This window comes from Balaenoptera physalus (genome assembly GCF_965194825.1).
Source record: "Balaenoptera physalus genome assembly, chromosome: 2".
Lineage (NCBI taxonomy): Eukaryota > Metazoa > Chordata > Mammalia > Artiodactyla > Balaenopteridae > Balaenoptera > Balaenoptera physalus.
Window position 1 is genome coordinate 167,450,840 of NC_138883.1, and position 22,883 is coordinate 167,473,722.

Sequence of the window (22,883 nt, forward strand, 5' to 3'; positions counted from 1 at the left end):
TGAGGTCTATATAGCTTTCACTTTGGACTTTTTGAGCTAAAAGATACTGAAAATTAATGGTTTTGAGGAGGAAATAGAGTCAGGTTTGACCTGTTTGTGCCAAATGCTGAAAACTGGGGTTGAAAAAGATTTTATAGTCAATCAAAAGGAATGAACACAAACAAGCCCCATTGTCGATCCTTCTAGGGTGGTACTTACTGAAGCTAACGACAGCAGAAGAGACAACAAAGATGACTGGTTATTTGTAGTAAAAAAATGTTTCCTACTCAGATCATTTTTAAAAAATTATCTTAAACTCGGCATTGGTGCGTGTTTCCAGCATCGATTTTTAGAAGCAGTCCATTTCATCAGCTTTCCTAGCAAAGTGCCAGCTATAGGAGCAAGGCTGAGTCCCTGCCTCTGCTGCTGGGTGGCTGGAGCTGGGGGTTAGAAATAGTTAGAAAGTTGCTTTTCCACCACACCTAAGTAGTAAGAGAAGAAGGCAAAAACCCAGAGCTATTGTCTTCCAGGTGCATTTGGTAGCTGTTTGGATACCTGATAATTGCTAGCCTTTTTTTTTTTTTTTAATGCAGTTAAGCCCTGAGAATTCTAATTTTCTTTGTTAAAATGTAACCCCTTCCCCTATACTTCTATCTCAAGTGCCTAAAACGGATTTCTAATTCTTACACTCAGGGTACCTTCTGGAGCTGGAGACTCATTTCATGAACTGAGTAATAACTGGCATGTTATGACAACATATAATGCTGGTATAATTTCCTTTATGTAACTGAGTTTTGCTTGGAAAGTTGTGGGTAAATCAGAATTTTCTGAAGTAAAGAAAAAAATCAACCAGAGGAAAGAGGAACATACTTTGCTGTGACTCTTTTTGCAAAACTGGCAAATGCTTTTTTAAGTCAAAGTATTTTTATAATCTAAAAACATAATTTCATAATATACATAAAATAATTTATAATCTAAAATACCTGGATTCAGATTTGCGCTCTTGCAAGAGAAAACAACCCAAATGTAATAAAATAGTACAATGATGAGAAATTTGGTAGCAATGATAAATAAATAACCAGGCCATCCATACCCCTTTGTGGAAGATTTTCAACTTGAATTATAAGTATCTCTTTAAGTGGTACCAAAAGATCTTGCCTAATTGTTATTTTCTGTGAATGAGGCTTCCTAGATAAAGTCTTCTAGATACTTGAAAATTTACTTCTATAATCAACAAAGCTTTTAAAAATTTGTAATGAGTTTGAATCAAAACTTTGCGGGGGTGGGGTATGGTTATCATTTTGAGTAAGTGGCTATCGTACGCTCCACGGTGCTGTCGTCAGGGTCCCTTAGGGAAAGTGGGTGCTTGCCTCCTCTCTGAGTATAGCCTCCAGGTGGGGTGCCTTTGGGGTTGGTGCATTTTATTGACTCCTACTGGCAGGCTGGCAGTGTTAATATTCACTGCTGTCTGTAGATCTGATTGGCAGGCACAACCCTGCCAAGGTTCTCTTCAGATCCCTTCCTTTCAGTCAGTGAAAAGCTTGGATACCAGGTAACCAAGCTTTATCAAAGTTTACATAAAAGCAATAAGGGAGGACCTGAGGCCACTGCTCTAAGGGGTGTTTTGGTCTTCACAGGCCATTTCTTTCTTCCTTTCTTTTTTTTCTGATAGTTCTCAAGTGTGTTCTGGATATGTGAAGTCTCCAGGTATTGAGTTATGGATAAGTGAAATTGTAGTTTAAAAAAATAGTTTAACAAACACAAATCCCTTTACTTACAAACAAGCCAATGTCAGAGAGTAAAATGATGAAGCATAAAATAGATAATAAAGTTTGTTCTGAAAGTACATTCACCTCCCAGAAGTGTTTTGCTTTAGGCCTTTTGTATGACCATCCTCTCTGCATGGAATGTTCTTCTACTCCAGGATGCCCACCGCTCAGTCCCTCACCCCCTCAGGTCTGCCCAAATGTCCCCTCAAGGAGGCCTATGGTGACCACAGTGGTTACAACTGTACCACCCACACACATACTCCATCCTCCTTTCCTACTGCCCTTTTCTCATAACTCTTATCATTTTCGTACATACCATACAGTTCACTCATTATGTTCTCTGACCAGCACCCAACACCTTTGTCTGTTTAATTCACTGACACACACCAAGCATCTAGAATAGTGACCATCCCATAGCAGGCTTTCCGGGGGAAATACAACCAAAACGAAAAGGACAGTGGAAAATAGAAGGTCTATCGGACAATGCCCATAACTTAAAAGAGAAAGTGATCATCTGTATTGTGTTGTTTGTTTTCACATAATTTGGATCACAAAGTGGAGAGCAATTTAGCTCTAAGAGTCTTCTAGCAATACTTTTCGTTCTTTATTATCTGCAGAAAAAGGTCACTCAATGTGGACAAAAGGCAATGAATAAGAATAAAAATAACTATTTGAGGGTATAGGAAAAGAGGACAAGAATAGCCAGATTCACTTATTTAAAGTGACAGGGGGAAAACAAGTAATATCATTTTTAAGTGAATAAGTAAAAAGTGAGGTTAAAACAACCCCCATAGAAAGAAATAGATAAAAAAGGAAACCAAGAAGCAATAATGAATTTTATATAAAAATGTAATCCACTTAGTTAATTTGGACACCATTATGTTTTTTGGTTCACTGTTAATCTTTCTGACAATTCTCAATTTATAATACTTTTTGGAAAGGAGAAAGTTGTTCGCTTTTGAAAGAAGAAGTACTATTTCAGCTAAATTTCATGTTATATTTACATTGTACTCTTTTATCCAAGTAGTCATATCAAAGTTTTATATTATTTATGCAAGTACTGAGAGAATTTATTCTTGGTTCACATTTTCTGAGGGGCAGAGTCTACATATTATAAGAATATTTTTAACTATTAATTTATAACATCACTGCCATCTGTTGGATCTGATCAGAATTAGAGTTTTTAAGTTATTCCAAGAATGAAAAGAGTTCAATGCTTTCCATTTCCCAATGCCAACACTAAATAAATTTTGGCTATTGGTAAACAATGAAAAGATTAGAAAATAATACGATTGTTGACTAGATATTTTTCAAAACATACAATTATTTTAATAAATAAAACACAATGAATAAAATTAAATTATAAAAAGTAATAACTACAATTGACATGTATACACTACTGTATATAAAATAGATAACTAATGAGAACCTACTGTATAGCACAGGGAACTCTACTCAATGCTTTGTGGTGACCTAAATGGGAAGGAAATCCAAAAAAGAGTGTATATACATATACATATAACTGATTCACTTTGCTGAACAGCAGAAACTAACACAACATTGTAAAGCAACTATACGCCAATAAAAATTAATAAAAAAGAAGAAGAAGTGGTATATATACATAATGGAATACTATTCAGTCATAAAAAAGAATGAAATTTTGCCATTTGCAGCAACGTGGATGGACTTGGAGGGCATTATGCTAAATGAAATAAGTCAGACAGAGAAAGACAAATACTGTATGATATCACTCATATGTGGAATCTAAAAAATACAACAGGCTAGTGAATAAAACAAAAAAGAAGCAGAGTCAAGCAGACTGAGGGAGGAACCAAGATGGCGGAGTAGAAGGACGTGCTCTCACTCCCGCTTGTGAGAACACCAGAGTCACAACTAGCTGCTGGACAATCATCAACAGGAAGACACTGGAACTCACCACAAAATATATCCCACATCCAAAGACAAAGGAGAAGCCACAATGAAACGGTAGGAGGGGCGCAATCACAGTAAAATCAACTCCCATAACTGCTGGATGAGTAACTCACAGACTGGAGAACACTTATATCACAAAAGTCCACCCACTGGAGTGAAGGTTCTGAGCCCCAGGTCAGGCTTCCCAACCTGGGGGTCTGGCAACGGGAGGAGGAATTCCTAGAGAATCAGAATTTGAAGCCTAGTGGGATTTGATTGCAGGACTTCGACAGGACTGGGGGAAACAGAGACTCCACCCTTGGAGGGCACACACAAAGTAGTGTGCGCATCAGGACCCAGGGGAAGGGGCAGTGACCCCAAGGAAGACTGAATCAGACCTACCTGCTAGTGTTGGAGGGTCTCCTGCAGAGGTGGGGGGTGGCTGTGGCTCACTGTGGGGACAAGGACATGGGCAGCAGAAGTTCTGGGAAATACTCCTTGGCGTGAGCCCTCCCAGAGCCTGTCATTAGCCCCACCAAAGAGCCCAGGTAGGCTCCAGTGTTGGGTTGCCTCAGGCCAAACAACCAACAGGGAGGGAACCCAGCCCCACCCATCAGCAGACAACCGGATTATAGTTTTACTGAGCTCTTCCCACCAGAGCAACAGTCAGCTCTACCTACCACCAGTCCCTCCCATCAGGAAACTTACACAGGCCTCTTAGATAGCCTCATCCACCACAGGGCAGACGGCAGAAGCAAGAAGAACTACAGTCCTGCAGCCTGTGGAACAAAAACCACATTCACAGAAAGATAGACAAGATGAAAAGGCACAGAGTTATGTACCAGATGAAGGAACAAGATAAAACCCCAGAAAAACAACTAATGAAGTGGAGATAGGCAACCTTCCAGAAAAAGAATTCAGAATAATAATAGTGAAGATGATCCAGGACCTCGGAAAAAGAATGCAGGCAAAGATCGAGAAGATGCAAGAAATGTTTAACAAAGACCTAGAAGAATTAAAGAACAAACAAACAGAGATGAACAATACAATAACTGAAATGAAAACTACACTAGAAGGAATCAATAGCAGAATAACTGAGGCAGAAGAACGGATAAGTGACCTGGAAGACAGAATGCTGGAATTCACTACTGCAGAAGAGAATAAAGAAAAAAGAATGATAAGAAATGAAGACAGCCTAAGAGACCTCTGGGACAACGTTAAATGCAACAACATTCACATTGTAGGGGTCCCAGAAGGAGAAGAGAAAGAGAAAGGACCAGAGAAAATATTTGAAGACATTATAGTCGAAAATTTCCCTAACATGGGAAAGGAAATAGCCACCCAAGTCCAGGAAGCGCAGCGAGTCCCATACAGGATAAATCCAAGGAGAAACACGCCGAGACACATAGTAATCAAATTGGCAAAAATTAAAGACAAAGAAAAATTATTGAAAGCAGAAAGGGAAAAATGACAAATAACATACAAGGGAACTCCCATAAGGTTAACAGCTGATTTCTCAGCAGAAGCTCTACAAGCCAGAAGGGAGTGGCATGATATACTTAAAGTGATGAAAGGGAAGAACCTACAACCAAGATTACTCTACCCGGCAAGTATCTCATTGAGATTCAATGGAGAAATCAAAAGCTTTACAGACAAGCAAAAGCTAAGAGAATTCAGCACCACCAAACCAGCTCTACAACAAATGCTAAAGGAAGGAACTTCGCTAAGTGGGAAACAAAAGAGAAGAAAAGGACCAACAAAAAAAACCCAAAACGATTACGAAAATGGTAATAGAAACATACATATTGATAATTACCTTAAACGTGAATGGATTAAATGCTCCAACCAAAAGACACAGGCTCGCTGAATGGATACAAAAACAAGACCCATATATATGCTGTCTACAAGAGACCCACTTCAGACCTAGGGACACATACAGACTGAAAGTGAGGGGATGGAAAAAGATATTCCATGCAAATGGAAATCAAAAGAAAGCTGGAGTAGCCATACTCATATCAGATAAAATAGACTTTAAAATAAAGAATGTTACAAGAGACAAGGAAGGACACTACATAATGATCAAGGGATCAATCCAAGGAGAAGATATAACAATTATAAATATATATGCACCCAACATAGGAGCACCTCAATACATAAGGCAACTGCTAACAGCTATAAAAGAGGAAATCGATAGTAACACAGTAATACTGGAGGACTTCAACACCTCACTTACACCAATGGACAGATCATCCAAAATGAAAATAAATAAGGAAATAGAAGCTTTAAATGACACAATAGACCAGATAGATTTAATGATATTTATAGGACATTCCATCCCAAAACAGCAGATTACACTTTCTTCTCAAGTGCGCACGGAACATTCTCCAGGATAGATCACATCTTGGGTCACAAATCAAGCCTTGGTAGATTTAAGAAAACTGAAATCATATCAAGCAACTTTTCTGACCACAACGCTATGAGATTAGAAATGAATAACAGGGAAAAAAACGTAAAAAACACAAACACATGGAGGCTAAACAATACGTTACTATTATATAACCAAGAGATCACTGAAGAAATCAAAGACAAAATCCAAAAATACCTAGAGACAAATGACAATGAAAACACGATGACCCAAACCCTATGGGATGCAGCAAAAGCAGTTCTAAGAGGGAACTATATAGCTATACAAGCCTACCTCAAGAAACAAGAAAAATCTCAAATAAACAATCTAACCTTACACCTGAAGGAACTAGAGAAAGAAGAACAAACAAAGCCCAAAGTTGGCAGAAGGAAAGAAATCATAAAGATCAGAGCAGAAATAAATGAAATAGAAACAAAGAACACAATAGCAAAGATCAATAAAACTAAAAGCTGGTTCTTTGAGAAGATAAACAAAATTGATAAACTATTAGCCAGACTCATCAAGAAAAAGAGGGAGAGGACTCAAATCAATAAAATTAGAAATGAAAAAGGAGAAGTTACAACAGACACTGCAGAAATACAAAGCATCCTAAGAGACTACTACAAGCAACTTTATGGCAATAAAATGGACACCCTGGAAGAAATGGACAAATTCTTAGAAAGGTATAACCTTCCAAGAGTGAACCAGGAAGAAATAGAAAATATGAACAGACCAATCACAAGTAATGAAATTGAAACTGTGATTAAAAATCTTCAACAAACAAAAGTCCAGGACCAGATGGCTTCACAGGTGAATTCTATCAAACATTTAGAGAAGAGCTAACACCCATCCTTCTCAAACTCCTCCAAAAAATTTCAGAGGAAGGAACACTCCCAAACTCATTCTATGAGGCCACCATCATCCTGATACCAAAACCAGACAAAGATACTACAAAAAAAGAAAATTACAGACCAATATCACTGATGAATATAGATGCAAAAATCCTCAACAAAATACTAGCAAACAGAATCCAACAACACATTAAAAGGATCACACACCATGACCAAGTGGGATTTATCCCAGGGATGCAAGCATTCTTCAATATACGCAAATCAATCAATGTGATACACCATATTAACAAACTGAAGAATAAAAACCATATGATCATCTCAATAGATGCAGAAAAAGCTTTTGACAAAATTCAACACCCATTTATGATAAAAAACTCTCCAGAAAGTGGGCATAGGGGGAACCTACCTCAACATAATAAAGGCCATATACGACAAACCCACAGCAAATATCATTCTCAATGGTGAAAAATGAAAGCATTTCCTCTAAGATCAGGAGCAAGACAAGGATGTCCACTCTCACCACTATTATTCAACATAGTTTTGGAAGTCCTAGCCATGGCAATCAGAGAAGAAAAGGAAATAAAAGGAATACAAATTGGAAAAGAAGAAGTAAAACTGTCACTGTTGGCAGATGACATGATACTATACATAGAGAATCCTAAAAATGCCACCCGAAAACTACTAGACCTAATCAATGAACTTGGTAAAGCTGCAGGATACAAAATTAATGCACAGAAATCTCTTGCATTCCTATACACAAATGATGAAAAATCTGAAAGAGAAATTAAGGAAACACTCCCATTTACCATTGCAAGAAAAAGAATAAAATACTTAGGAATAAACCTACCTAGGGAGACAAACGACCTGTATGCAGAAAACTATAAGACACTGATGAAAGAAATTAAAGATGATACCAACAGATGGAGAGATATACCATGTTCTTGGATTGGAAGAATCAATATTGTGAAAAGGACTATACTACCCAAAGCAATCTACATATTTAATGCAATCCCTATCAAATTACCAATGGCCTTTTTTACGGAACTAGAACAAAAAATCTTAAAACTTGTACGGAGACACAAAAGACCCCGAATAGCCAAAGCAGTCTTGAGGCAAAAAAACGGAGCTGGAGGAATCAGACTCCCTGACTTCAGACTACACTACAAAGCTACAGTAATCAAGACATTATGGTACTGGCATAAAAACAGAAACACAGATCAATGGAACAAGATAGAAAGCCCAGAGATAAACCCACGCACCTATGGTTCAACTAATCTATGACAAAGGAGGCAAGGATATACAATGGAGAAAAGACAGTCTCTTCAATAAGTGGTGCTGACAAAACTGGACAGCTACATGTAAAAGAATGAAATTAGAACACTCCCTAACACCATACACAAAAATAAACTCAAAATGGATTTGAGACCTAAATGTAAGACTGGACACTATAAAACTCTTAGAGGAAAACATAGGAAGAACACTCTTTGACATAAATCACAGCAAGATCTTTTTTGATCCACCTCCTACAGTAATGGAAATAAAAACAAAAATAAACAAATGGGACCTAATGAAACTTCAAAGCTTTTGCACAGCAAAGGAAACCATAAACAAGACGAAAAGACACCCCTCAGAATGAGAGAAAATATTTGCAAATGAATCAACGGACAAAGGATTAATCTCCAAAATATATAAACAGCTCATGCAGCTCAATATTAAAGAAACAAACAACCCAATCCAAAAATGGGCAGAAGACCTAAATAGACATTTCTCCAAAGAAGATATACACATAGCCAAGAAGCACATGAAAAGCTGCTCAACATCACTAATTATTAGAGAAATGCAAATCAAAACTACAATGAGGTATCACCTCACACCAGTTAGAATGGGCATCATCAGAAAATCTACAAACAACAAATGCTGGAGAGGGTGTGGAGAAAAGGGAACCCTCTTGCACTGTTGGCGGGAATGTAAATTGATACAGCCACTATGGAGAACAGTATGGAGGTTCCTTAAAAAACTAAAAATAGAATTACCATATGACCTAGCAATCCCACTACTGGGCATATACCCAGAGAAAACCATAATTCAAAAAGACACATGCACCCCTATGTTCATTGCAGCACTATTTACAATAGCCAGGTCATGGAAGCAACCTAAATGCCCATCAACAGACGAATGGATAAAGAAGATGTGGCACATGTATACAATGGAATATTTCTCAGCCATAAAAAGGAATGAAATTGAGTCATTCGTTGAGACGTGGATGGATCTAGAGACTGTCATACAGAGTGAAGTAAGTCAGAAAGAGATAAACAAATATCATATATTAACGCATGTATGTGGAACCTAGAAAAATGGTACAGATGAACCGGTTTGCAGGGCAGAAGTTGAGACACAGATGTAGAGAACAAACATATGGACACCAAGGGGGTAAAACCGCGGGGGGGTGGGGATGGTGGTGTGCTGAATTGGGCAATTGGGATTGACAAGTATACACTGATGTGTATGAAATTGATGACTAATAAGAACCTGCTGTATAAAAAAAATTAAATAAAATTTAAAAATTTTTATAAATACCAAAAAAATTAAAAAGAAAAAAGAAGCAGATTCACAGATAAAAAGAACAAACTAGTGGTTACCACTTGTGGGCGTGGGCAATACAGGGGTGGGGAAAAAAGGGTTATCATGGGTTTATATGAAGTCACATGAGTGAAACTTTTGGAAATTGTAAAGCACTGTAAAATTTTTAAAATCTTTCATTCAATAAAAAATTATTTACAATACAAATATTTCAAGACCTATAGAGAAGTAAGTCAAAACTGTGATTTTGATATAGAAAGTAATCAGGTCTCTGTTGTCTACACATAGATCATACTAACTCACTCTGATTCTTCATACTTACTTCATGTTCTCTCCATAAAGAACTGGGCGATTTCCTTAAATCTGTTGTTATCTCCTCTTTCTTATTTTTTTACTTTTTGTTTTTAATACCCCTTCTTGACTTCCCACAACAGCAGTGACTCAAGGAAGTTTTAAATGGCAGCACATACAGTGGTTACTTAAAAAAAATTTTTTTTTGATTGATTGCTGGGCCACCGCTTGCTTCCACAATACCAGAGACAAAGAACTCTTCCCTAGGGACCATCCTGCTATCATGTAACCTACAGTAAGGACCACAATAAAGGAAATGAGGGAGATGAGTAAGGAGTACGCCCCAAGGGGACTCCAGAAAGAGACAGAATGCCCCCAAATTATATGGATGTGCATTTTGAGTGCTTTGGGAACTTTTCAGCGTCCTCATTCTACATGGATGACGTGTCATTTTGTATTATCAGTATTAATATTTCTCTTCACTAACATAGAAATAAAGTATTGACCGAATAATTTTAATACCTAGTAGAATTATTCATGGGGTACTATGCCTAAGAAAGCCATGTAATGTGTAGAGAAAATTTTTGAAAGATATTCCACATACAGAACTTCAAGAAAAGACAGCACTTCATTTATTCACAGTGACCCAACTCCCTATCCATTCAGTATTGTTAGGGAAGGGTCTGACCTTGAGTGATTTCTTGGAATGTTAAATCTCTCTAGTGTGCATACAAAGCACTTTTCAAAGCTTTTTTAAATTCCCACCCCATTAAATAGAGTTAGTGGAAGTTAGTATACATGTATATTTATTTTTACAAATATTTTAATTTCTTTTATTCTGTAGACTTAAGTATAGACTAGTGCTATTCCTTAAAATTGCCTATATTTTCTTGTGTACTTGAGGCTGTAGTGCAGTGAATGATGATGGTCATTTTGAAGGAGGGAAAAAACCACCTCTCAAAGCTGGCAAAACATCACAAGATTCACTTCCGCATCTCCGTTCCTCTACAGGAAGAGATGGGATACGTACCTCCCAGATGGCTAGAGATGTGTACCATCATCCTTTGAGAATAAACTTTAACATCCGTTCTAGATCATACTTCTTGGCCAATATGCACAGATTCACTTAGAGTAAGTGATCTTGTCACTTACAGTACTTTTTTTTTATCAAAGAAACATTGACCATAGAAATAATCCACTGTGATTTACAACATTAAAATGCAGTCTCGGGAAAAATGCAAACTCATGTTACAGACGTGATGTATGGGTTGGACTTGATAATGCTAAAGTTCCGCGGTTATTGTCTTTGTTAGGGTTTTTCACAGGGAAAATGTTTTCAGAGTTCCATATTCCTTCTAACAGTGGAGGAACTGTGTCTTCATACTGACCCCTAGTGGCAGTTTAGGAAGAAGTTGGGGGAGGGGCAAAAAAAGGTGAAGGTTTGCTCTGTATTTTAGTGAAAACGCACACTAATTTAATTTGAAATACTCTTCAATATGTCTAAAATAATATTTTAAAACATTACTGAAAGATTGTGATCTGGAAAGCATTCCATTGTGGTGCTTTCAAAGAGATAGTATTCTACTGCTAACTGTGTGTTAATAGATGCTTGTCTTCGTCTCTTTTTAAGGTGAAGTCATTTCAGAATATTTTGACACATTAATTGTCCTGGTGACTGAATATTGGCTGTGCTATATAACCATATAGGATAAATATAATACACTTAACCGACATAAATTAATCTTGTTGTTAGGTACTTACTCTAGAATTGAATTTTTGCTCTTGACTTTATATAATAGAAAAGATTATTTTGTTTTAAAATTCTGACATCTTACTTTGTTGTCAGATGCTACCTCCTTTGAATTAGAATGCTCACAATATGAGAATCCTGCAAGAAAACTTGAGTTAGCTTCCTTTTAGAAAGTTCAGTTTTGTAGTAAGGATGTTTCAAACTTTTGTATTCAGGATGATACCTCAAAGAACTTTATTTAAAGTGTTCTTCACTATTTTAAAAGCCTTCTGAGTTAATAGATAAAATAGATGGGAAGCATCTTCGTGATAAACTTAAGTATTATTCTTGCCTTATTTCCATCCAAGTTTACTGAGTGGATACTTTCCATTTCTACCCCCCTTAGTGCCTAGATTCCTCCTTTGCTGTGTGTTGATAGACGCCTCTGATTTGAAGGAATATATAGAATGAAAAGCTGGATTTTGCAATAAAAACAAGTTGATTCCATACCCCCATTCTGTGTCAGTTGATGCCTAGTCGACCTTCACAAACAGTTTGAATTTTGTTAGTTACAAGTTTTGTGAGGCTAGGTGAATCCCATGAAATGTTCATTTAGAAACTTATCTATGCTGCTTTTATTACCTAGAGAGCAGAGACTAACATTTGCATAACCTTATTTTAAATCTGCTGCTACATCCTTCAGGTTTAATTTCCACTGTTACTGATTTTAAGAGGAAATTATCAAACAGTTTGGATACCTTTATATTGTGTGATTTTTCTCCTAAAATTTGAAGCAGTGCTTAAAACCTACATAAATTCCATTTTTACTCATCTTTGACTTTTCAATATTAATCCTTTTCCTTGATTTTTCTTCCCTCTGAAAATGGCCTTTATTACTCATCTGTTGCCTAAACAAAGAGACTTGGGTGGGATGCTTGAGGAAACTGCTTCTGCTCTAGCCCTACAGGGGTTGGAGATTTGACTGTCTAGCTGAAAAGTTGTCTGAAAATGAAAATTTCATACACACATGCAAATTTGGATATAGGATCCTATTTTCCCATGATCCAAGAAATGGAGACAGGATATAGGAAAATCTCTGCCCCTGTGGCTCACTGAGTATGCGTGGATGATGATGATGATGATGATGTTGATAGTGATGGTGAAGATGATGATGATAGTGATGATGATGATGATGATACCTGGCCTGTGTGGCCAGGCGTTGGGCTAAGTACTCCAAATGGAATTTATCACTAAATCCTTGAAGCAGTCCTGTGAGGTAGGGAATATTATCATCACATCCATTCTGCAGATGAGGAAATATAGGCACCGTCTTTGCTCAAGTTCACAGAGGTGGGATGGACACTTCACACCGAGGCAGTCAGCTATGTATATCCAGGGGGAGCTCGTGACTTTTCTCTCTCTCTGCCTCCTGCTCACTATCTCTGCAACTTTGAACTTCTCTATATCTTCCAACCAAATGTTTCCCTTTGCCTTCCTGGTCTTTTTGGATTCTTCCAGACTGCAGGCACCTTTGGAGAATTGAATTTCCATCCCCTCCTTTCCTTCCTTCCTCCTTTCTTCCAGGTTCCTTTCCCTGTTTTCCCTTCTCTTCCTCCTCTTCCTCCTCCTCCTCCTTAGTCTCTTTATAAGAGAATGAGAAAGAGGAAAAAATGTATCCAATGGTTAGTAAGAATTTCCCACTATGCTATACATCAAAATGGTCTCCCTTATTTCTCATTCCCTGAGGAATGATGAAGTGAACCAAATAGATTCTGGTTCTTTTTTTTCTAGAAAATACAGTACTTTTTAAAGCTTAAGAGACTGATAATTGTAAAAAAGATAGTGAACTAAAAGTCAGATCATCATGGTTTTAATTCTGTGCCTGTTGACTGACTTGCTTCCTGAGCAAGTCTTACTCTCACTAAATATTATCTTTCTTAACTCTAAAAAAAGTGAATCTGGATTATCTATTATATTTTGTGTGTCTAAGTGATTACCCTTGATCCAGGATCACAGGGAGCCTGGAACATACCTTCCACTAGGAACTAGATGGGATCACTCCTTACCACTTTTGTCATTTTATCCCAGAGGCTAAGGAAGTTATTATCTGTGAATTTCGGTTTCTTTTGTAACCGTTTCACAGTTACTCGGGTGTTCTTTATGTGCCAGGTACTGCTCTAGGCTGTAGGGATCATGACAATGCTTCCATGAAACTGCTTTCATGAAGTCTACAGTTTGGACAGGGAGACAGACAACACACGAGTAATTTTAAGGTAATTTCAGAAGTGATAACAGTATAGATGAAATAAAACAGCACGAAGTCATAGAGAGGGGCATGCATGACACCAGTGTTGTGAAAGGGGTCACAGGAATGACACAGCTGGTCAATGACCGTCTCTCTGACGCTCTCTCTGACATTAGAGCTGATGAGACGAGGGTAGTCCTGGCAAGGGGCAGGGGGTTTTATGTGCCGTCACACTAGAGATTTCAGCGTCCTTATTTTTTTTAGTTAAGAAAATCAACAACGTGGTATTTCTAATTACTTTGGGATTGTGGCCCTTGTCATATCCAGTTATGTAAATAGACTGCTTTCCAGGCTAAACAGAAACATTTGGTAACTGCAGAAGCCATTTATTATGAATGTTCTAACACCTTGACCATTATTCCTATTTTATCAGAAGACAAGTCAGCCATGTAAAATGAAGACAGTTGTTCTTTCCTGATGGCAGCTAGTTAATTATTGGCAGGCATTCCAGCTTTTTGAAACAGAAGGTGGCATGTAGGGAAGTGAAGTATCGTGACTGAACAGATAGGTCAGTAAGGATTCCATGTCACTTGTAAGAAAATTACATTCGATTTCCCTGCACCTTGATTGACTGCCTCGTAATTGGTAACAAAAACCCGCATGCTCTCTGTGGAGGTGCTGGGTTGGCGTGTGCTCATCTCTTTGCAACTAGCAGTTTTCTCTTGAAAAATCATGATGCCACAGCAACTGTAGCATAAAAGCATGTTCTGGAAGTTCCCAAATCACACCTGCTAGGACACATCGATATGATGGAAACAATTTGGTTCCACATACTTTTAAGTTTTTTTTTTTGCATTTTTTTCTTATTTTGCTATAGGATGCAAAACTTCCCACATCTGTTTCTATGTCTGGGTTTCACTTTAATAATAGAGTTACTTTACACTCTTCATTTTAAGCTTTTTGCCTGCAGTTAATTGTGATTCTCTGCCTTACTATGGATAAGCATCTTTAAATAATACTTTTTTCAAAGGAGACAATACTCTTGGATACTTTTGTCAATCCTGGGGTTCAGCCAGAGTTGGGGGGCACATATATTAGTCTTCTGCAACTGTGGGGCTGCTGCGGGGTGATGGTTCTTTGGGACTCAGAAACTGATCAATTTAACAAACACCCTCGACTTCTCGGGTCATTACCTTTGAAAAACTGTCTGGGATGAGAGTCAGGAATCCTGTTCACAGCATTCCAGATCCGGCTGTGATAACCAGGAGATCTGCTTATCATAACGGCCAGCACCCCACCCCCCTCGCACCTGTATAGACTCGCCGGGAGCCTGCAATTAAACTCGCCAACACTGAGTCACTGCTGCATATGCACCTCCCTTCACCACTTGCAGCGTGTCTGCCACCAATATGTCTTCCTTGGTGTGACAAACCTCACGGAGACATATGAAAAGCCGTGCTGGTAGGAATGGTTGTAATCACTGTTAACAAACAAGGTTCTGATTGCCAATATTACCATCTGTTCCAGCGGGTTCCACATACCCCCTGTATATGGGCTCTGTTAAACAGATTTTCTGTGTGGCCCAAGGTCACCCTTGATTCATGTAACCAGCCTTTGCAGATGAGTTAAATGTGAGTCTCCAAACAGCAGCAAGGATCAAAATCTGAGAGGTACCAAATCGTGTCATCTGATGACACAACCCAAACAAACTGTGTTTGCAGAGAAAGAATATCCACATCCCTTGATACATGAGAGGGACAGATCCCAAAGGCATTGTCTAAAGTGCAAGATTTCATCTATTAAACTTCATATAAAAATGACTTCATGGGGGGACTTCCTTGGTGGCACAGTGGTTAAGAATCCACCTGCCAATGCAGGGGACACGGGTTCAAGCCCTGGTCCGGGAAGATCCCACATGCCACAGAGCAACTAAGCCCGTGCACCACAACTACTGAAGCCTGCGCTCTAGAGCCCGCGAGCCACAACTACTGAAGCCTGCGCACCTACAGCCCGTGCTCTGCAACAAGAGTAGCCACCGCAATGAGAAGCCCACGCACCGCAATGAAGAGTAACCCCTGTTCGCTGCAACTAGAGAAAGCCCGCGCGCAGCAACGAAGACCCAACACAGCCAAATAAATAAATAAATAAAACAGTAATAAAAAAAAATGACTTCACTATATATATAATCAGAGAAGCCTAGGCGTGAGAAGGAAATAAACTGCTTTTAAGAACAACTATAAGTGATACAAGCGGAGATCCCCATATTGTTGGATCCCACCCCTTCTTGCAAACTTCACACTGAGCTAAGTACTTTTCCCTCTCCGCTTCTGGATGCCAGCAGAGGTTTTCATCACTCCCCTTGAGTTGATTCAAGTCAATTAAAATATATCGATCTTCTCAGCACTGGGGATATAAAAAGACTCACATGCTGCCTAAGAAGTAGGCACCAGGCGTAGACGTGGCAGAGGAGGGGGTGATTAATAAGGAGGGGCAGTGATGGACGTGGATAACTTCACCGAGGAAGCGGTGAGTGAGCTGGTTTTGCAGGGCGAGCTAGGGGTCCTCAGGTAGAGGTTCGGGAGGGATTTGGGGACAAAGGGAGCATGAAATAGCATTGTATTTTCAGGGAAGCATAAATAGACGCTATTTGTGCAATTGAGTTTTTCCTTAGAGCTCTTAGTGCCCATGCTGTAACTGTGGGGCTTGGGGACTTAATATGAAAAACTATGTGCTGAATTCCTTTCCGTAACAGGTGCCATAAAATAATATTTCGAGATTGTGACTCTTCTCTGACTGTGAACACTTGTGCCAAAACCTCATTTTTTAAAACAAAAGGAAATGTATAGTATACGTTTAGCAAACGAATGCTCTGAGGACATGTGAAAAAGAGACCTAACCTAGTTTTGGGGGTCAAGAAATGCTTCCTTGAGGAAGAGACATTTGTGCCAAACTTGGCAAGATGAATGGGAATTATCCGGGGGAAGGGACGTCCGGGAGTGAGACCAGAGTGTGGGCACACCCCGAGGTGAGACGGAGTCTGGCGTATGGCAGGTTGCCAGAAAGGCCTAGGACACGACAACAGGATGAGGTGGCGGGGTGCATGGGCTGGTGAGGGAGGTGGGGTCAGCTCATGCTTGGCCTCAGAGGCCACGTGAGAAATTTGGGGCTTTATCCTGAGCAATGGCAAACCGTGGAAGTTTTTTTTTTTTTTTTTTTAATTTTATTTATTTATATATTTATTTTTGGCTGTGTTGGGTCTTCGTTTCTGTGCGAAGGCTTTCTCTAGTTGCGGCGAGCGGGGGCCACTCTTCATCGCGGTGCGCGGGCCTCTCACTATCGCGGCCTCTCTTGTTGCGGAGCACAGGCTCCAGACGCGCAGGCTCAGCAGCTGTGGCTCACGGGCTTAGTTGCTCCACGGCATGTGGGATCTTCCCAGACCAGGGCTCGAACCCGTGTCCCCTGCATCAGCAGGCAGATTCTTAACCACTGCGCCACCAGGGAAGCCCCGTGGAAGTTTTAAGTAGGGGAGAAATAAGATTATTTTTTATTTTTTTTTTAAGATTATTTTTAAAAAATCACTTAAGCTATAAGATGGAGAAAGGATTGGAGGGGATGAGGGGAGACCTGTTAGGAGAGTACTTATATCAATCCACAAGATATAGGATGTTGAATTGGATTCAGTGGGAGAGATGGAGATGGAGAAAAGGAAGCGATCTGAGAAATATGGAGGAGAGAAATAGTCTGGACTTGGTAATAGACTGGATACACATGACATGTCGAACTTCACTTCTATTTACATATGTCAAATGACATAAACAGATGTTTTTATACATTCCCATATTTGGTTTGTAGTTTGGTTAATTTCTGTTTCAATTTACATTTTAAACTCTTAATTGATTAAACTCCTAATTGATTAAACTCCAGCCGGATGGAGACTAATGATAGTAAATATCAGAAAATAGTTTCAGATTGTTGTGATGATATATGGCCCTGTAATTCTGGATTTTGTAACAAAGCAGTTTGACTTCTGTCCTATTCATTTGGATAATGCTCTACCATCTAGGAGACTAAAATGTGTCTTAAAAATAGGACAGGCTTCAGCTTGTGTATATGTTAGACTTGGGGAAAAATAAGACAGAGTGTCTTGCGTTTGAAAGCACAAAATTAATGCAATTCTTTTTTTTAAAAAAAGTACAAATTCTGCACTCTATTTCTATGACTGAAATTAGTTTTTTTTTAAAGTAAGACTAAGCTTGATTTTCATATCATAAGTTAATCTCAATTATGCTTTTTGCACTTAGAGCTGCACGTAGCAAATTATGGGCAGATATGTACATATAATATACGTTGCTCTCCCAGCTGTGCCTGTATGATTTGTCTTTCGGTGCTGGCAGTTATGTTCAATTTAGTAAAAGCTATATTCCACTGTGTACTAGAATCTTTGGTTTTTTTAAACAGCTAGGTTTTTATGTACTTCCCTTTACTGCCTCCATAAAAAGCAAAGAAAAAGCAGAAGGTAGAGTATAAATGAACCAGGGCCAGACATGCCTTCGTACAGGAGAAAGGGAGAAGCAAAATCCAAGCAGAAAGGCTGAGAGCAGAGACATACCTGATGAAAATCCCTGAGTCTCCATGACCCAGGTTTGTTTGTTTGTTTTTACATAAACTAGAGAAACTAAAACGATGGAGTATGATCCTACATACTTACTTAAAATTTCCCTAAACTCCCTGATACACACACAAAAGATAAAACCTTTCAGAATTTACTAGTATGCATTTACCTAAAGCATTTCTGGCTTCTATCATGGATGCTGTTGAAGTGCCTCCATTGTGTGCTCTTTCTTTACTCTCCAAGATGTGTTAAAAAATGAACACTGTCAAAGATAAAAACCACTAAGTGACAAAGGAATCGTGCATTTTAGCCAAGGTGTGTTTATAATGATTAAAAAAAACACAGAGTATTTGGTTTAAGGAACTGATTATATCAAGTGCATGAAAAATAATTCAAAGGAAACAATTTTTTTTGAGAAGGTTTAAGCTTATGTTAATTAATTAGAATATATGCATAATTTAAAATTCTTCCTGGCATTTTTTTTTAAATTCAGTGTTGAGTATGAGAAGTTCCTGGTGAACTAATATATTAGAGCCTCCAAATTTTCCCTTATTCATAAAATCAAATGAGCACCGTGTCAGTTAATAATAGGAGAGAGACGTAAATGTGAGATTATCTTAAGAGTGTTTATTTTATCCTCTAGGAAAGGAAATTAAATGCTGTTCCTCAGGCTGCCATAGTGAGATGCAGGGCCTTCCTCTCAATATTTTTCTTGGGCTTCCTCCCAAATTTTGGTCACATGTCATCTAACCAAATTTTAGTTTTAAGGGACGCCATCCCAGAGAAAGACTAGGAGATGCCACAGAGGGTTAAATAGACACCAGGAACTGGAGGAGGGGAAACACGGAACTGAGTGCTGACTTTAACTTGGTATCAATCAGTAGGGTGTGTTTTCTGGATGGGTGTATATAAACCGGGGGTAGGAGGTGCGTTCATGGTCAACACCAAGGAGCCCTTCATTCTCCAGAGATGTTGCCTCTAGTCATTCCGTTCCTGCCCGGTGGCTGCGGTTAAGTCTCCTTCAGAGCTGGTTTGTGCCTGATTCACAGCTTCCTTTCACCTAAAGCTAGCAGTCTCCTTATTGAGGTTGTGTTTGTATTCTGCTCTCTGATGAATAATTGTGATACCTTCTGTTCTTGACACTGTCAGTTCTCCTTCACAACCAGCAAATTCAAGTGACAGAACCAAACTGAACTCATCAGAATACAGTGATGGGCTAAACTACATAGCCTCACTTCTTTTTTTCAATGTTGGTTATTACTGTGATCCTAAATTTTTTTTAAAGTGGCAAATATAAACTGGAAAAAGATGTTCGTATTATTGAAGTCTCAAGTGTATTTTTATTGTCTTGATTAACTCTATTTCTATGATGATTTAAATGGATTTTTAACATAATTTGGGGTTTTCCTTTAAAACCAGGATGCTCTATATATCCTACTGCTTGAAACATCTCTTATTTGAAGCAATTCCAAACATTAAAGAACATAATTAAATCAACTTGCACTCTTTAAAATGATCTCTTTTTTTAATTTTTACTATTTTATGAGCTTTTTGAGTGATTACAAAGCAAGGACTATAGAAAGTATAGTGTTTTTAAAAGGAGGTTTAGGACTTCTAATTGTGGGAAAACGTTTTTATACTAGAAATAGGAAATTTAACAACTGAATATGCCTACATTACTAAAATTATTCTTGTCAATATCATGACTTTGATCTTGATGTTTAATTTGTAAAAGCAACATCCACCCCCAAAATGATTTGCTGCCTTCAAACGTGTTAACATCTGCCTACAGTTAACAGCCTCACTTACAAAAAGGGAAGATGAGCTGGAGAATTTTAAATTCCCATGCTCACTCATTCCTCCCATTTAAACCTTTGTTTTCTTACTGGTTAGGAATATTTTAATAGACTTTCTTTGAACAGAATTTCCTGGTCTTATAAGTATCACTGAGTTAAAAAATGAATAGCTGCAGTAGGGTGTCTAAGAAGCAGTCATGCATTTTCGTATAACCCAAAGCTGCAGATGTAGGGAAAGGATTATTTAAATTCATTCATAACCCCCGAGACTCCATTTAAATCCCCAGAGCCTCAATTCCAGGTTCATCGCCCAGGTAAATTAATTTCTTTCTGAAATTGTCTTTAGGCACTCGTTTGTTTTATAAGCTTAGTTGTATGTTCCAAAGATCATTTCTTGAAGAGGGGTGAACGGCATTCATTTCTCCTTCATTGACCCAGCGCTGCTGCCGAAGGTGATGGTATCGATGCGTTAATCAATGCCCTGTCCAGCAAACGAGATGGAGCCATAGCCAACGCCGCCACAGTGCTGACGAACATGGCCATGCAGGAGCCCCTGCGTCTGAACATCCAGAGCCACGACGTCATGCACGCCCTGCTCAGCCCACTGCACTCTGCCAACACTGTCGTGCAGAGCAAAGCCGCTCTCACCGTTGCTGCAACCGCGTGTGATGTCGAGGCCCGGAGAGAGGTGAGCATTTGCATCACTTTCCTTTTCTCTTTCTTCTGGTCCGTACCTACTGGTGCATTAATTTGAAACATTTTCAAGTATTTGAACCTACCCATCATTTAAGTCCCTCAAAATTGGTGCAACACGTTGGAAAACAAATTAGCATCACCCAGCAAAGAAGGTGAGCGTACCCTATAATGTGGCAATTCTAGGTATATACCTAAGACACTCTCTTGTCTCTGTGCACCAGGAAGCATTGTTTATAACATCTCAACAGCTGGAAACAAACCAACTGTCCAGTTGTTAAGAGAATGGATACATAAATTTGTGGTATATTCATAAAATAGAATCTTGCATCAGTGAAAATGGATGAACTGTAGCTACAGACATCAACAGAGAAGAATCTCAACCAGCATAATGCTGAGCAAAGTCAAGTTCAGAAGAAAACAGATGTGTGAATTCTATTTATATAACGTTCAAAAATATGCAAAGCAAAGCAATATGTTGTTTAAGCACATACATATAAAACTATAAAGAAAAGTGAGAGAATGATTGACCCCAAATTTAAGAAATTGGTTGCCTCTTGGGGGATCAAGGGGGTCGATGTGTTTGAAGAGGAGCACACAGGGGTTCAAGGTCATTGAAATGCACCATTTCTTAAGCTGAGTGGGGGACACTCAGGTGTGCCTTTTACTATGATGCTTGAAATTATAAATATGGGTTACTCACACTCTTCCGTTTCTCTTGTATTTCAAAAATTTAAAACATGGAATTGTATTTTTTACAAGTCCACCATATAAAAGTGTGTTTGGCCCATTTCATAAAGACTTGATATAAACCTACAAACGTACCTTTTTCTCTTGCTTTTTTCCTGTTTGCTTGTCGCGTGGCACTCATTCAAACAGCCTAGGACTGTTCCTCTCTCCCCAGTAAAAATAACAATATGGAGCATTTATTATGCACAGCCAGTGTGCTAAGCACTTAACATGCATTTAAGCCTCACATGAAATAGGTATGTTTGTCACTACTTCGAAAAGATACGTGCACCTCAATGTACATAGCAGCATTAGTCACAATAGCCAAGATATGGAAGCAACCTAAATGCCCATTGATGGATGAATGGATAAAGCAGATGTGGTATTTATACACAATGGAATATTACTCAGCCAGAAACAGAATGAAATTCTGCCATTTGCAACAATGTGGTTGAACCTAGAGGTTATTATGCTCAGTGAAATAAGTCAGACACAGAAAGACAAATACTGTTATCATTTACATGTGGAATTTTAAAAATAAAACAAACGAATGAATATAACAAAGCAAACAGACTCACAGGTATAGAGAACAAACCAGTGGTTACCAGGGAGAGGGAAGAAGGGAGGGGCAAGATAGGGACAGGGGAGTAAGAGGTGCAAACTACTAGGCATAAAATAAATAAGCAACAAAGACATATTGCACAGCACAGGGAAATATAGCCATTATTTTGTAATAACTTTAAAGGGAGTATAATCTATAAAAATATTGAATCACTATGTTGTACACCTGAAACTAATATAATAAACCAACTATATGTAATCTATGTAGCATGTAAACCAACTATACTTCAATTTTAAAAAAAGAAATAGGTACATTTGCAATCCCCATTTTATAGAGGAGGAAAATGAGGCTTAAAGAAATAATGTGCTGAAAGCAGAGTTGATGGGTCGGGAAATCAGGGACGGCGAACACACCTTTCTGAGTCCAGAGCCCCTGTCCTCACACTGTGCTGTCTGCTCAGACAACTAACAAATCTCTTCTGTCTCTTAGATATTTTTTCTACCCCCTTCTTTGTTCCTGTTGACTCAGTTCATTTGTATTCATCCATTAAGGTAGTAAGATAATCACCAAATATTTTTTTTACCAGCTACCACGTGCCAGGTGCTGCAGTAGGCAGCGGCAACACAGTGATAACAACACTGTGTTAGTTGGTCATTCCTCCATGCGGCTCACTGAGCAGTCCATCCGTTTCCTGGAATACTGCGACTGACTCTACAGCCCTCCCTACCCCTG

At 38.7% G+C, this 22,883-nt stretch overlaps 1 protein-coding gene across 13 annotated transcripts in view; it reads left to right on the forward strand.

The window, feature by feature from the left end:
- Nucleotides 1–22,883, forward strand: part of ARMC3 (armadillo repeat containing 3) — a 93,031-nt gene that overhangs the window by 43,371 nt on the left and 26,777 nt on the right. For all 13 annotated transcript variants that reach the window (XM_082449692.1, XM_082449694.1, XM_082449684.1 and 10 more), the window contains one exon: nucleotides 20,606–20,855. In XM_082449692.1, the coding sequence (XP_082305818.1) occupies nucleotides 20,606–20,855 (250 nt within the window). The remainder of the gene's footprint in view (nucleotides 1–20,605; nucleotides 20,856–22,883) is intronic.